Below are 17,080 nucleotides of genomic sequence, written 5' to 3'. Positions count from 1 at the left end.
GATTTTAGACTGCTTGTGTTTAAGTGTAAGTGGATCAATGCCCGTACCGGTGTCCGGCAAGATGAAATGGGATTTACCTTAGTGGACTTCAACAAGGTGGGTTACATGGACGAACCTTTCATTATGGCACAACAAGAAAGACAAGTATTTTGCATCAAAGATCCTTACGATTCAAGATATTCACTGGTTCTATAGGGAAGACCTAGTGGTTTAAATGACGCACATGATCCAACGATGCTTGACATTTGTGAGACACCACCTTTTTCAACAGCTATGCCTAATATGAATGATTCACACTACGTTGACGATGTACACGCAAATCGTAAGGATCATGATGAAGGACTGTGGGAGAACATTCATATGTAACTAATTCTTATCAATGACATGTAATAACCTTATGCCTTTTGTGTTTTGTTATTGATTAATGTTCATATATTTCCTTAAGTAAGTTTATAAATTTAGTACATTTTTGTTTATAACATACTTCTTTTTCTTTGACAGGTTCATGGAAACCCCACCAGGGTCCCCTTCGCAGTCAAATATTTAGTCACCAGCGAAGTCTAGGAATACTAGAAAATCAACAAGGCTACGGAGGTTGACTATACGAGCATTGGATCAGCCAAAACCAACTATTTACGTGGATGCCGCAACTGACCGAGGATCGGGCCCATACAAAGAGAAATTCCACAGTTATCTTGGGGTCGTGGCCAGAGAAAAAATTCCCAATGTACATAATAGCTGGAAAGATGTTCCAGACACGCTAAAGGACCTAGTATGGAATGACATTTTGGTAAGTGATTTTAATATTGAGTACATGTTGGTTTATTTGCTCCTAAAATTGAATGGTATGCAATTTGTCAAACATTTACAAAACCCCTTGTAATGTAGGCAAAATTTGATATCCTAGAAGCATTGAATGCAAAGAAAAAGGTCATGTCCACTGTGGCCAGTAGATGGAGGCAATTTAAATGTAACCTGACGACTAGATTTGTGTATGGTAACTTCGAAGGTCAACATGAAGCTGATCCTCTGGTCAAATATGACGTAGATAAAGAAACTTGGGAGCAATTTGCCGCAAGCCGCAAAACCCCTAACTGGCAGGTTAGAGGTCAATATCTTTCAATGTTTCAAAAATAAATTGGTGAATATAAATCCAACTTAATCTTTGATGATTCTTAAATAAATTACTGCATCACAGGGAATCAGGAAGAAGATGCAAGGGATCCAAAAATACAATGATTGTCCCCATGTACTTTCTCGGGGGGGTATGATTTGCTTGAAAAGAAGATGATGGATGAGAAGATGAAGAAAAGACAACATGACACAATGACGACTAAGAATACACCAAACTCTAGGGATCCCCCATCTCCCATTCAAAGACATGTCAAGTGGGTGTTGGCACGCACAAAGCAATATGGACAGATGACATCTAAGTTGGCACAAGAAATATCTGATAAAATTGTGAGTTGCTTGTTCAATTTCTATTACAATGTACTGAAATTGGAAAGAATTGTTTGTTTTTGATAATTTTATGACTTGGTTGTTCAGATTGTAAGTTAATTGTACATTTATAATTTGTTTCATGTAGGCCTCATTGGAAGAACAAACGAGACAGGGTACCTTTGTCCCCCATGGCCGTGAAGACATACTGAACACTACCATCGGGCGACCGGATCATGGAGGCCGTGTTCGGGCAGCGAGTTCTGGGGTCACAATAAGTCAATACTTTGGAAAGGCAGCACGTGGCTCCAGTTGCTCATCAGGCTCGATCAGCCAAGTACAGTTGGCTGAAATAATAGGAGGCCTACAGGAACAGTGGAAAAATGAAATACAGGTATTGAAACATGAGTTGAAGGAACAAATCATACTTGAGATGTCATAAAGGAGAGCGTCGATCCCAACACATATTCAGCCAGATATATATGTGTTAGGTGCACGAGTGAGCACAAAAGGGAGCAATGCGGAGACTGTTGTCAACCCATGTCCGCCTAATCATGTTGCTCCTATCGAACCCCCTATGGGGTTGTATGTCCAGTGCCAAGATTCAATTCAGTTGGTGGCCTTGGGAAAAACATATGATGGAGGCTCGACCATACACAATGTGGCTTATGCAGATGATGTCGTAAGGGTTAGTGTTGAGCAAGTTATTGACAGTGACGCTGAGGTCCCATTCCCGACATCAGAGATTAAGTGTGTTAAGCAGGCCCTTCACACATTCATTGCATGGCCAACACCACTGGTTAAAAAAATCTATATTGAGGTATTTTACTTTTTATGTTTTCCAATTCTATACATATGTACCTATATCATAACATACTTGCTAACATTACTATAATTGTTGGTTTCCTTAAATATTTAGCATGAGGGCACCGGTCTAACTAAAGACACTGAAGCTGTTGGACCGATCAACGATGTTGTCATAGATGACCCCTTGCGCGAGTTGATTAAGAGCCTAGTTGACATTTATGAGAAGCCTATAGAGTTAGTGTGGGATTTAACTAAATTTGGAATTCTAAATGCAGCTGCATCATTGTTCGTAACCTGTGCTGATGTGAATGAAATAATATCAGGCGTACAATGTTTGAACATAACTATACTACAATTATGGACCATGTAAATATATTTCATGCCATTCACTAATATTGTATGTCTGTTGCGTTGTATACATGATGTTAACTGAATTTTTCAACTGTTCAAAATAGGTATATGGACGAATTGAGTCAAAGAGATGGTCTAGGATCGGTGTATGGATTCCTTGAGCCGCAGGCTATACTAAATGCAAATGATAGACGTGGACAATGTCAAGAATACATTGAAAAATGGCTTAAGGAATCGAACCGACATGTCTATCTAGGCGCTTATTTGAATAAGTAAGTTGATTGTGTTGTGCTATAAGTTAAATGATGTTTGTGTTATTGATACATCACTGTTGTACACGCAAATGTAGGGGACATTGGCAGCTTATTGTTTTGTGTCCTACTAAAAATATTGTCGTCTGGTTTTGTTCTTTGCGTAGAAGGCCAGATGTTCATATAAAAGCTACAATTAACAAGTTAAGTAACTCATTTTAAGTTGTGGAATTTTGGTTATAGAACCCGCGGTACTATAGTAGTGTTGCCCACATTAGCTAACAATTTTAATGTTTCTTTTACAGTGCATTTAAGACTTTGGAAACCAACAGTGAGGGGAAATTTGGTCACAGTACACCGCGGTGGATTGAACTGAAGGTTAGTCGTAAATTTTGAATTTGGATGCAAATGATTTCCATTTGGAAAACATGTTAATGGTAACGTTGAATGATTTTTCTCATTCAATGTAGAGTCACGTTCAAAGTGGAGCCTATGAGTGTGGCTATTATGTCATGCATTGGATGTGGAACATAATCGTCGGGCAGTTGAAGACTAATTGGACGCTGGTAAATTTTGTCTTCATTTTTTGTCTTCATTTTGTAGCACTACATAACTAATTACTTGTATTTTATATTGTGTAGTGGTTAAATGATGGCACGCCGCTAGACATCGACACGATCACAACATTACGGAAAAAATGGGTAGAATATTTTGTAAAACTTAGAAGCATCCAATGTACAAAGTTGTAGTTAACATGCGAACAATCACTTTGGTGTTTGTCATGTATTTCATTAAGTGTTAGAAACAATTTACCTGATGTAATGACTTTTATGTGTCAATAACAATAGATATTTACACAATCTTGTTTAATTCTCCCTACAATTTCAGGTTGAGTTGGTTCTTGCCCAGTTTAGAAGAGCTAACGGGAAGGTTGATGAACCAGCTGTCAGGTTGAGTTGTTTATATTACAACTCTAGATCTTTCAACAAACCCCATGTCTCTGATGCTTCTTTGACTCTCTCAACAACCCTTTTGTTCAAGGGGTAATTTGCCAATATAAGTGCGAGAAGGGTAATTTTACATTCAAGAATTTCATTATTGCTGTCTAAGAATTCCTTGTCGACTTTGATATTGTCATACTCTTTTTTTTAACCCAGATATTTTCATACTCTTAATCATTTCTTTTGTTAGATACATACTCTTAATCATTTCTTTTCTACAATACTTTCACACCTCTATTCCATAGTAAAAGAAGAGGACCGAGAAATAGTAAAGTATTATGATATAAATGTTATTTTTTTATCAGCACTTTTATGTTAATTTAATGTTTCTATTGTGTATATATGCATTCATATGTAATAGGAATGTCATTTTTTAAGGAGAATTTGTACAAGCTTCAGGATGAAAATGTAGAACATATGCCTATCGGGTTTGAAGTATGTATAAATTCTTTTGAAACTAACCTTGGATACAATAATGATGTTTACTTAGGCATTTTTAACTACTTTTTAGTTGAACATACAGTAATATAAGACATAATTCATTTTGCTATTACTTGACTCAAATATTTTACTTGTGGGATACAATACCGAGACAAGTTCTGCACAAGAAGCCTACAACACTGCTCCATAGTTTAGAGGGTATGCCATACTAGTACCTTTGGGTAAGAAGCATTGTGCTTATAGCTTGTTACATTATTCTAATGTCCTGTTATATGAAGCATGGATTGTTGCTTTTGAAATTGAATATGGACAATGGGTTGAAGAGAAAGAAAGGCGGAATGAAGAACTTAGACATGCATTGGCTGCTACTATGGAAAAATTTAAGGCACTAGAAGGTTTTGTAAACCAGGTAACATAACACTAGATATTGGTATTCAGGATTTTTTGCATTGGTTTTGTGTATGGACAATGACATGATTAACACAATTTTTTGTCGACCCTCTTAGCTTGATTTCGCTTGCATGGCCCCACGCCATTCCAACGGCACTAACTTGCTCATATACATATAATATCATGTACATATATATGTGTGTGGTTATGGGCAACTGCAAAATTGCATTGCCATGTAGATATAGGAATTATTAGAACAACTATGTTATTCATATATCTTTTTCCACAGTGACAATTTTTATAGAGGGTTCTAAGAATATGAATTTGAATATTTTTTTTTATATTATTAGTCGATGTTTCTCTAAAACACTTTTTTGATGCCAAAAGATTAAATATCTCAAACAAAAAATTTACGATTCAATGGTCCAATAAGCTATAATACTATTTTTAAATTTAAATTTAAGTTAAATTCAATTTCACACAACTGTGTCTTGGAAAATAAGAGCTATTCTTCACTTATATACACTTAGAAGTCCATATAAAATATCTTAATTATGACTATTATATCATCTATTATATCTTTTTTTTCTCTTACTTATATAATTTTTGTACGAATTGTTCTACAAATAAAATTTCTAATGGCAACTTAAGCAGCAACACCAGCTAGCAAATTTCACTATAGTCATATTCTAAAGTTTTTTTTCATTCCTTTCTTCTTAGTTTTATCATGGGTAATTAATCTGTTTTCTTGAGATTCTAGTTGTTACATTTTCATGAAGATATAATTCATTTGCAAATAAAAACTTGTGGATTAAGCCTAAGAAATAAAAACTTCTATTATAAAAGGAATTTCTTAGTACATTTAAAAAAGGAATTTCAAGATATCAGAGTACATGTGATGATACATATATATACACTAGTGTAGCACATTACTAGGCGGATAACAACCAAATGGAAAACAAAAGGGCCTAATCTCTATGTTCTGGTACAACTGAATGATGCTCAACAAGATATCTTGATATCAATATCATAACAAACTTGCACATATATATGTTATTAATTCATATACATTGTTATATTTAACAACATCAGGTGATCCAGTGAAGATGACATCAGTCAGTATTGAAAATAAGCTTCCTCTTGCCAAAAAAATTGAACAATTGTCATACAACCTTACTACATTGCTGTCGTGTCTTCCTGTAAGAATCTTTTGATATTATGTCCTTTGGTCTCTCTGTCTCTCTGTTCTTTTACTTGATGTTAAGGGCTATTGGCTATATTGTATCTAATTTTAGTTAATTGACAAGAATAACAAGCTTTTGGCATGGATTGAGCTCCTAAATTATGGTAACACACTAACACGTACACAATTATGAAGCTTTCTTTTTCACCTTGTTGGTAAACCTTATGGTTGTTAAAGTATCCCTCTTATTTTCTAGATTGTAGTAGTATATGTCTTGTATTTTTCCTCTTTCCCTTTTCCTTGTCCTATTTTCTAGACAAATTCTTAAAGTCCATATAATATGGGATTATATTGAGTTATCAATCTGTATTTTACTGTGATATCTATTATCAGGAGTTGGCTGATATTATACCAAGGGATACTCTTCTTTGGAAGCTGAAACTTCTCAAATCAGTTGTTGCATATGCTAATTCGCGTATTCACCAACTAGTAAATTTCTCTACTCAAGTTTTTTTAATATCTTATATAATTTTATTTATAGATAATTTTATCATATTATAAATTATTTATTTTAAATAATCTCAAATTATTCTGCAGGTTAAACATGTTTTTACATCGGTGCTGACGTCACCACCGATGAAGAAATATCATATTTCAACATCGTTTCTTTCTGCAAAACGATGTAGAAAATAGGAGATCCACATCGTTGCTTTATTAAAAAATGGCTTAGAAAGCGCAACTTACTACATCGGTGCGTACGTCAGCACCGATGTAGACAATAGGGAATCAACAACGTTTCTTAATTAAAAAAGGATGTAGAAACTAGTCTTACTACATCGGTGCCTACGTCAGCACCGATGTAGAAAATAGGGGATCAACAACGTTTCTTAATTAAAAAACGATGTAGAAACTAGTCTTACTACATTGGTGCCTACGTCAATACTGATGTAGACAATAGGGGATCAACAACGTTTCTTAATTAAAAAAGGATGTAGAAACTAGTCTTACTACATCGGTGCCTACGTCAGCACCGATGTAGAAAATAGGGGATCAACAATGTTTCTTAATTAAAAAACGATGTTGAAACTAAGCTTGTTGCCTTTGGCGACGTATTTCTAACTAAGGCTTCTACATCGGTCAATAATATAGCACCAATTTAGAAAAAAAAAAACAGCTTACTACAACGTTTGTTTATGGACCGTTGTTGAAATTTTTAAGTTTCAACATCATTATAATAAAAAACGGTCAAGCACCATTGTTGAATCGCGATTCTGACCAATGTAGAATACGCGCTTTCTAGTAGTGTTGGTTATAATAACTTGCTCTTTAGTTTTCTGTTTTACTTTTCCTTGTGTGTATAAATACACACCTCGCAATATAATTATGTGTGCAGAAAACAATTTACAATCAATAATAGTTTCTGTTATCTTTCTCTACTAATTTTTTTTGTTTTACTATGTATCATCTGTTGCGTGCTTGTATGTATCATCTGTTGGCTCTCCAACAAAAAGTCTATTTCGGAATTAGTTTGAAGTAAATTAATGGGGTATATTACAATTAGTTTGAAAGAACGTTTCTACTTCAAATCATCCTCTATCTTATTCTTGAACTATCTTAACTTAATACAGACAATAATATTCTTATTACTACTTAAACATTGCTTAACTCATATAGTATACAAACACATGTCATTTAAAAATTCAAAAAAGAATCATCTTCAAATACAATTTCAAAATAAAATGATAATCAAATCAATATATATTTTATACTATTTTTTAATGCTTATTTTAAAAAATAATTAATTCATTAATATTAATAAAAGTAGTGCATTTAATTAATTTTAATTAATAATACCATAAATTTAAATTTTATTCCTAAAAGATCTATAAAACTAAATAGTTTAAGTAGTCAAGGGTGGATTCAGGAGTGTACAAAAGGGGAGGTCGAATTTGTTTTTACATAATTATTTAAATATTTAAGTTCTAATAAATAATAATTTTAAAAAATATTTATTATTAATTTTATGGATAAAATTAGAGACAAAATTTATTCCTAAAAAATTTAAGGATGATAAATATTGTTTTTTATGGAACGTGACTTATATTGTTATTAGGCTAATAAATATATCAACTTACATGGATAATGAGTGAAGTCTCATTGATAGAATTCATACTAAATTAAGGATATAAAGAAAAATTAACAATTAATACATAAGGCGATTTCTTGTTTCTTATAATTAGGACAAAAAATATCTCTATTCGTTTGGTGTAGTATCTATGTTTCACCGGTAGTGATAAAGGTAAACATGAGATGTAGGATGAGTAAAGGAAATAATATTCGTGTTTGGCAAAAATTCCATCTTGCATTTTCGGAAGTAATTCACAAGCATGCTTTTGATGCTTTGTTTTGCAAAAAAAACCAAAAAAAAAAAACAAAACAAACAAATCTTTTAGAATTTGGTATCCCGTTGTCAGAAAATGTTATTACAATCTAGATCATTGAAAAGTTTACATTGAGTTTAGTCTGGAGGCAAGCTAATCAAGTTCATTTTCTAGTAAGGGTGTTGAGATTTTATACTAGTTCCCATGTTCACGAGTTTATTCATAAGTGTGTTGATGCTATTATTATGAATGAAATAATGAGTTTTTTTGTTAAAAAAAATGTAAGAGATCAGAGATAGTATTTCTTATAAAATGCATGAATTTGTATTTACGTAGTGTTTGATAGGAGGAAATTTTTATTATACTTGGAAATCATGAATCATGTGAATGATAAGTTTCATATAATTTTTTTTATGCACAATTAAGTTTGTATTTCTAAGATTTGGATTATATATTCTTAAAAGTATTTATATGTTTCCTTTAGGAATAAAAAGGAGTTAGGGGTGACAAAAACACGTTAACCCCGTCCACCCTGCCACCAACACACAAAAAATGGGTCAATTCGTCTTACCCGCTTTTCTTATACAGGCTTAAAGTGGTGACTCATCCTGTATTGGTCGGATTGATTAGCCAAAACTAAAATATTAATAATAAATATATTTTAATTAATTTTATCAATAAATATTAAATAATAAATGCTTACCAAAAAATTGAGTGTACTAATAATTTATTTTAGACAAAAAAATAAACTAATTAAAAATTAATAAATATCAAAATAAATATTAATTTTTTTTAATAAAAAAGGATTGATGGGTTGGTTGGTCCTACTATTTTCATGATAATTGGGAAATTTGAGTTTAATTGATAGTCAATTTTGATTAAGAATAATCAAAAAAAATTTATTGTTGTTTTTAATGAAATAATGATGAATTTAATATCAAATTAATTTTTTATCAGCAGGATTTAAAAGAAGAAAATTACAAGTGTTTTGGAAGAAAATTAAAGCAAAAATATGAAGAAAAAGTCTTGAAGAAAAAGTTGAAGATTGGGACAGTTCGTTTAACGCACAAGACAGATCCAACGTGCCTCCTCGCTTAGAGGTCAGTTGAAGCTTATCGCGAAGAAGGCCCACGAAGAAACCGAAAGTCACGCTTAGCGCAAATCTCACGCTAAACGTGTGATCACCGCCATACTCGCTAAGCCTAGAAGGCTCGCTTAACGTGAGGTTGTGTGAATTTTAAGCTACCTTAGGCCTATTAAAGGAGTAGGAAGAAAAAGAAAAACTCATCGAGACTCAGAGCTCTCTAATAAATACATCCAAAGCCTGAATATCTCAAATATGAAAAACCCTCTTTCTATGTCCATTGTCCTACTTTTCTCATGATAACTGTGAAATTTGAGTTTAATTGATTGTCAATTTTGACTAAGAATGATCATAAATCCTTTACTGTTGCTTTTAATGAAATAATGATGAATTTAATATCAAGTTAATTTTTTATCAGCAGATTCAAAAGAAGAAAATTACGAGTGCTTTGGGGGAAAATTGAAGCAAAAACGTGAAGAAAAAGCCTTGAAGAAAAAGTTGAAGATTGGGACAGTTTGCTTAGCGCACAAGACAGGCCTAGCACGCCTCCTCGCTTAGAGGTCAGTTGAAGCTTAGCGTGAAGAAGGCCCACAAAGAAACCGAAAGGCACGCTTAGCACAAATCTCACGCTAAGCGCGTGATCATCGCCATACTCGTTAAGCCTAGAAGGCTCGCTTAGAGCGATGTTGTGTGAATTTTAAGCTACCTTAGGCCTATTAAAGGAGTAGGAAGCAAAAGAAAAACCCATCGAGACTCAGAGTTCTCTAATGAATACATCCAAAGCCTAAGTATCTCAAATAAGAAAAACCCTCTTTCTATGTCCATCTTCCCCTTCTCCTCCTCTATCCATCCCTCTTCTTCTTCTATCAACATCAGCCCCTAAAGTGTAAAGTCTCTCATAACAATGAGAGGTTAAACCCCCTCTATTGGGAGCCTAACTGCCAACACCCTTGTAATGTAACTTCTTTTACTATCTATTAAATGCAATTTATGTTTTAACTGTCTCTTTTCTATTCTTTATTGTATTTTATGATGTAATCATCCATGCGTTTGTTTAGGGATTATACATTGGGAAATTATAATTTCTAAAGAACCGGGAAGAGACATCTAAACAACTCATTGGTAGGGATAGAATAATCTTGTTTTTCCTATGCATACATCTTCCAACTTCATGCAATTTACTATTTTACTTCTACAAAGGGATTTGGGAGAGAGAATAGATAAATTAGACTCTTCATCGTGAGGGATCAGGGTTGAGTTTCTTAGTAGATGTGGGTGGAAATTGGAATGGAATAGCATTAAATAGAGAAATACCTTAACATTACATCAAAGGTAGTTAGGCATGCTAGACCCCAACATATTTTAAATTCTGAATTTACCTTTAAGCATTCAAACACGTTGTCATCATCTTTATCTTCTATCTTTATCATCTTTTACTTTAAATCTTTATCTTATCTTTTACATCTCTTTATCTTCTATTTTAAATTCATCTCTTGCTTGTAAATTGGGTTTGCACCAGCTCAAGTACAAACAAAGTCTCTGTGGATTTGAAACTCGAACTTTCAAGTACTTTACTACTTGAGACAAATTGGTGCACTTGCCAATGATTTAACATCTCACAGCCCATTTTTTGATAGGCTAAAATGGGATTGATTCAAGCGGGTTGAAAACCTAACCCGAAGCACAAAAAAAGTCAAATAAAACTAGTTGGTCCGATGGATATATCCAACCCATTTTGTCACCCCTAAAAGGAGTGACACTTGTAATTATTTTGAAACAAGAGGCATGATAGATCTTATAGGATGTTAGTGTAACAACCCTTTCCTAGTAACATATAAGAGCTAAAATAGAATTTTGGCTCATCATATTATTATTATTATTATTTTAGTTTACGTTTTAAGTTTAAAAAATTCTACTTTATTTTAAAATGTCACTATTAGAACAAATTGATTTTTTGTTTGTTAATTTACCATACTAACTTGGTCAATTTAGTAACACATAATAAAATGTGAGAAATATCATATTAGATGAGCTTTTATTACAACAACCAAAATTAACATCGTTAGTATGGAAAAAAAACTAATGCAAAGACCAATTTTATATAACAAAGACACTTTAAAGAGCCAAAATAAAAAATTTTATGCTTATGGGATAAACTGAAACCAAAATATAAAATGAATATAAATGATTCATAATTTAGCATGGTATGGCTATCTACAACTATAATTAATGCATGGCGGCAAGTAAGGAAAAACTTCAGATCCAGTACTAGAGAATATGTATTTAATATCATTAATTTAACATCGATTATATGTAAAATCAATGTTAAATTATATTTGGCAACAATTTTATAAATAAATAAATGTTGTTAACATCAATTTTTATCAAAATGGATATTATTTAATGCTTGTTAATATCAATTTTGAGGATAACCCATGTTCTTCAATTTGCGTTAACATCAATTATAAGCAGAATCCCTATTGTGTTTTTACTAAATCCTACTCCCACTCAATCCGCTTACTTGACATGTTCCTAGGCATGGCAATGGGGTCCGAACTTGAGGGATCCGTCCCGATTTTGATGGGGAAAACCCGAGTTGACTGGGGTTGGGGTCAGGTTTTCCCCGACCGCCAAAGTCGGGTTCAGGGTCGGGGATGAGATTGTTAATACTTGACCTGATCCTGCTCTCGAACCCACCCCACTAATAATTAATTTACAAAAATATTCTTGTATATATATAACACACTAAAACTTGAAACTATTAGATTGAATTTTATGCTAATATTGGATTATATTTTATGTTGTCATGCACAATCTAAAAATATGTTGTGGTTGCTATTTAAAATTGTTTTTTTTTCATTCTATAAAAAATTATATTTTTTATAAGACTTTATAAACATGTCAGGGGCAGAGCGGGACGAGGAAAATCTAACCCTCTCGGGGGTGAGAATGAGGGTAAATCTACACACTACTAGAAAAAGTTGATTTAACATCGACGGATTAACATCGGTTTTGTCAAAAACCGATGTTAACGTAAATCCGGTGGCATAATTGTAAATAATGTGTATTTCTTAACATCGGTTAAAACCGATGTTAACGAAGTGACTCTAACATCGGTTTTCAAGAAAACCGATGTTAACGAAGCGATGTTATCATCGGTTTTCATAAAACCGATGTTAGAGTCACTTCGTTAACATCGGTTTTGAAAAAAACTGATGTTATAGGCGATTCGTAAACATCGGTTTTCAGAAAAACCGATGTTAACATATAATCAGTAAACATCGGTTTTTTTGAAGAAAACCGATGTTAACGTTGACATCAATTTGTTAACATCGGTGTTTTATTGAAAACTGATGTTAAACTTACATTTTAAATTGTATTTGACTCGACCTATTTCGCTCGCGCTCCCTTCTTCTATGTTTACCCTCTCTCGCTTTCTTCTTCTCTGTGAACCCTTTCGCGCTCTCTTCTCCATTGCACTGTAAACATCGAAGGCTGTTGTTCTCCATTGCACTGAAGACCGTGACAGGTACGCTTCGTCTACCTGTGTTGTTCTATCGAAGGTTGTTGTTCTCCCTTTCGTGCTAGGTCTATTTCTGGAACCCTTGGTTAAGTTAAGGACCTTTTTTGGTTTCTGGTGCAAGGATTGGCGAATTGGTGGTCACCTGAGGTACATTTGACTGGTAGTACGTGGTGTTTGTGGTCTGTTGAGTTACATTTCACCTGAGGTACAATCTCGTCGGCATTGTCGTTGTTGTGTTTGAGGTAAGCTTCATGTCTTCATTGTAAGTTTGTGCTTCCGCGTACGTGGTGTTTGTGTTCTTTCTTCTTATAGATTGTTAGTTAGTTTCTTAAATAGTTACTACTACTAGCTAGGGTTTCCAATGCAGGTAGTGTTGCTTGGAAAGCTGTGTATCCATTAGGTTCTGGTCACTATTTTCCTCAGTTGCTTCTCCTTGCATCAAAAGGTATGTGCTCCTTGTTGTGTATCCATTAGGTTTTGCTCTCCGTTTCCAGCAATGTACTGAATGTGGATGAATATGAATAACATTTTTTGTTCTTGTATGGTTTTTTTTTTTTGCACAGCAGAAATCAGTAGTATTATATATGATGTGCTCAGATGACTTTTCCCTTTGTCCTATTAGCTATTTCCTTTTTTTTATTTGGAAGGCATAAAATATATTATATTATTAAGATAGTCAAAGCAGTACAAGTGGTACTGAATTAAAAGAAATACAAGCACCTCTGGTGCTGCCCTCCAAAAGAAATCCCAAGCTAAACCAGTGGAAAAGGCAACCCCACATAGTTTAACCAAAGGATTCCGATATGTTGGAAGACCAGTGGTTAAAACTAATGTCGAAACCTTTCTCTTTAGTTTTGAGCCAAGACCAAACTAAGAACATAGCCTCTTCCAAGACTTTATATGAGTCAAAAGGTTTTCCTTGAAATATCAAAAGATTCTTATGTTATCTAAATGTCAATGGAGTTAGGATGAAATAAAGGAAATAAAAGACACTAATGTTGTAAGTCGTAGCGAAACACAATTTGTATGAGTGTGTTTATACTTTATATGATCTTTGATGAATCTCTATATAAAGGGGCCAAGATATGTTTCCACCTTTGAGTTTCACTTGCTCAGTTGGAATTAGAATTTTGAAGGGTTTATACTTCATATTTCAGGATTGGGAGCAATCTTGTCTAAAGTTGTACTTGCAACGTTTTCCACAATAAGTTCTCAGATCGGAAGCCTCAGCATTTGCTCGAGGTGAACAGTCGTCTCCAAAGAAATTAGATCAGAAGCCTCAGCCATTTGCTCGAGGTAAGCATTAATGCCCATTATAGTGTTTCCCTTTTAATCAATGGTCAAGTAGCATTAGACAGGGCTTTTGCATCAGTAGAGGATATAACTTTTTTACTAATACATGTATATTTACTAGTACCCATATAATGGTTCCCTCTCAGACTAGTTCTGTCTGATTCTGGAACCATTCCTATGGTACTCATACTGCTGTATTATAGTACCTCTGGTACTCTTTTCCATATTTATAAAATATTATCTTTGTTGATAAAAAAAATAAGTACACAGGCTCTTGCAGATATTTGTGTATAATAGGGATGATGATCAAACCTAGTAAAAGGAAAAGAAAATTATATATTGTCTTGCTAAATAGGACTGTTTTAAACAATAGAAAAGTGGTGCTATGATATTTTAACTATAGGCTTAATTATGTTTTTAGTCCCTCAAATTCAAAAAATGTTCATTTTAAGTCCCTCAGCTCAAATAAAACTTAGCATTTTTTACAATTTAACTTTTGGAAATCATGAAGCATGAACAAAAGAGGTAACAAGTAAGCTTCCTGTCAGAATTGCCTCTGCCACAGTGCAATCGAACCTACCTTGTGCTGTTCAAAATGACATATACTAGAATATATATGTTTTCTAAATATTGAAGCAAAGATAAACTAACCTGTGTTCATCCTTTGTCCATGCAATACCCTTTCGCCATTCTTGATCTGATCTTGAAGCCTTAGTTCCATGATTAGATTCATTGTTACTATTCCAAGAGTGGCCTCCCTTCTTGCCAGCTCCTTGGCTTGTTGAGCCCTCTGGAGAAGAATTATAAGATGCTAAAGGCACACAACCAGATTCAATCCGGTTAACATCTTCAACCAAGAGCTCATAGTGGTATTTAATCTCTTCCAAGGTTTTCCCTGGTACATCAGCCACAATCTTCTCCCATCGGTCTGAAGCATCCTCAAGATGAATTGCCAAGGCATTTTCAAATGCTTTATCTTGTTCTTTGCTCCACTCAGAGCTACTACCAACTTCATCCATAGTCATAAACAAACAATGTAGAAAAAACGAGAAGACTATAATGCACAAAAGAGCATTCAAATTGCTATATTCCATACTTAAAAAAAAATCCAAATTATCCATAGCTCTGCTGATAAGAACAGTTTTAAGTGCATAGGACCACAAAAATATGTCTTTCCACCACCACAACTACAACCTATAACTGCAGTAAACGCCACTTTCACTGAACACATTCAACACCGTCATACTTTGTTTTCTATTCTTGCTACATCAGTCAAAATCAAAGCCATCAACCCTGAAGACTAACAGCAATAAACAAGGGCCCAAGGCCCAGCCTGCATCACTAAGACTTTTAAGATTAAAATTTCAGAAAGACAAGAATGTAATTAAAATGTTATAGTGATAACCATAGAAGAGATTGTTGCAAAACATGTCCAATCTCAATAGTTTGATCAAAACCCTAGTTAGAAACTCAGTTCAACATACCTCATAATAGTAAAATCTACTATAGACTCCCTTCAGTTGATGTAGTTGCTGACTAGAGGCAAGCTGATATCCATCTTCTCCATTTTGGGCAGAAACCCAACCTAAACAGCATGTAATCCAAAAAAGACCAAGACACTAAATCATAGGCCTTTTTGAAATCCACCTTGAAGATCATCACTGGCTTCTTACTTCTCCTTGCTTCCTCAACCACCTCATTGAGGATCAAGATACCATGGAGAATATGCCTTCCTTTAATGAAGGCTGGCTGCCTTTCATCAATTATCCCATCCATGACAGACCTCAATCTGTTAGACAGCAGCTTGGCTATCACTTTATACATACATCCTATCAAGGATATAGGTCTATAATCATTGAAGGAATGAGGGTGATTCATTTTAGGAATTAATGCCACAAAGGAAGCATTGCTGCCTCTAGGAAAGCTGCCATGAGCATAGAACTCATCCACAAATCTTCTAAACTCTGGATTCAGCACATCCCAAATTTTTTTGATAAAATTGAAATTAAGGCCATCTAGCCCAGGGCATTTATCACCTCCACAGCTCCACACAGCTTCTTTGATCTCTTGGTCAGAGACAGGGACAGTCATCTGCTCCCTTTGCCCATGAGAAATAAAATTAAAAGGAACCCCATCCAAATAAGGTCTAGAGTAGTCCTGTTCAGTAAATCTGGTATGAAAAAAATTAGCAGTTGCATTCTTCACTGTATTGGGTTGCTGGACCCACACACCATCAATAAAGATGCCTGGAATAACATTGAAAGCTCTCCTGTAATTTATTATTCTGTGGAAATAACCAGAGTTGCAGTCCCCGTCCACCTGAAAATCTGAGTTATTCCACAAGCACAACAATCCACCTGATGCTTGAATTGAAGGAACAAAATCCCAAGACACATAGGAATCTCCCGACATAGATTGGTAGATGAGCTTATTAAAAGACTCCTTTTTTGTTTCTTGAATACACACAAGGTCCACCTTATGCTTCATATCCTGTATAGACATACCCTGTATAGACACCCTATAGGCTACAAACACTCCCTACATGGATATCCATTAAATAGAATTATGGTACACTTTGTTGATAAAACTGAATTAATGAGAGTGATTCTGCCCCCCATAGATAGACTTCTTTGCTTCCATTTTGCAAGCTTGGCTTCAAACTTCCTTATAATAGGCTGCCAAACACTCCAGCTCTTAGAAGACACCCCTACCTTGCAAGTATTCTGTTAAATAATGTGATCGAAGTAAATTTTTTATTAGATTTAATTAAATAAATGTTTAGTATTTTGTTATTTCCTATTAGTCTGTTGATAGCTAACTGGAATAAAAGAAAAGCTAAGGTCGAACCAGTTGATAGCTAACTGGAATAAAAGAAAAGGTAAATTGTAGGGAATAATTCTCATATCTTTTTATTTCATCATTACCCCTTTTTATA

The 17,080-nt window shown here is 34.1% G+C and overlaps 1 protein-coding gene across 1 annotated transcript; it reads right to left on the bottom strand.

The window, feature by feature from the left end:
• Positions 1-14,768: 14,768 nt before the first annotated feature.
• On the bottom strand, positions 14,769-15,164 carry LOC114368395 (transcription factor SRM1-like). The gene has a single exon (XM_028325688.1). The coding sequence runs from the start codon at positions 15,162-15,164 to the stop codon at positions 14,769-14,771; it is 396 nt and encodes a 131-aa protein (XP_028181489.1).
• Positions 15,165-17,080: the final 1,916 nt, after the last annotated feature.

Source organism: Glycine soja, chromosome 9, assembly GCF_004193775.1.
Source record: "Glycine soja cultivar W05 chromosome 9, ASM419377v2, whole genome shotgun sequence".
In the NCBI taxonomy this organism is placed as follows: domain Eukaryota; kingdom Viridiplantae; phylum Streptophyta; class Magnoliopsida; order Fabales; family Fabaceae; genus Glycine; species Glycine soja.
Note: the sequence above shows the minus strand (reverse complement) of the source record. Positions and strands in the feature narration are given on the sequence as shown.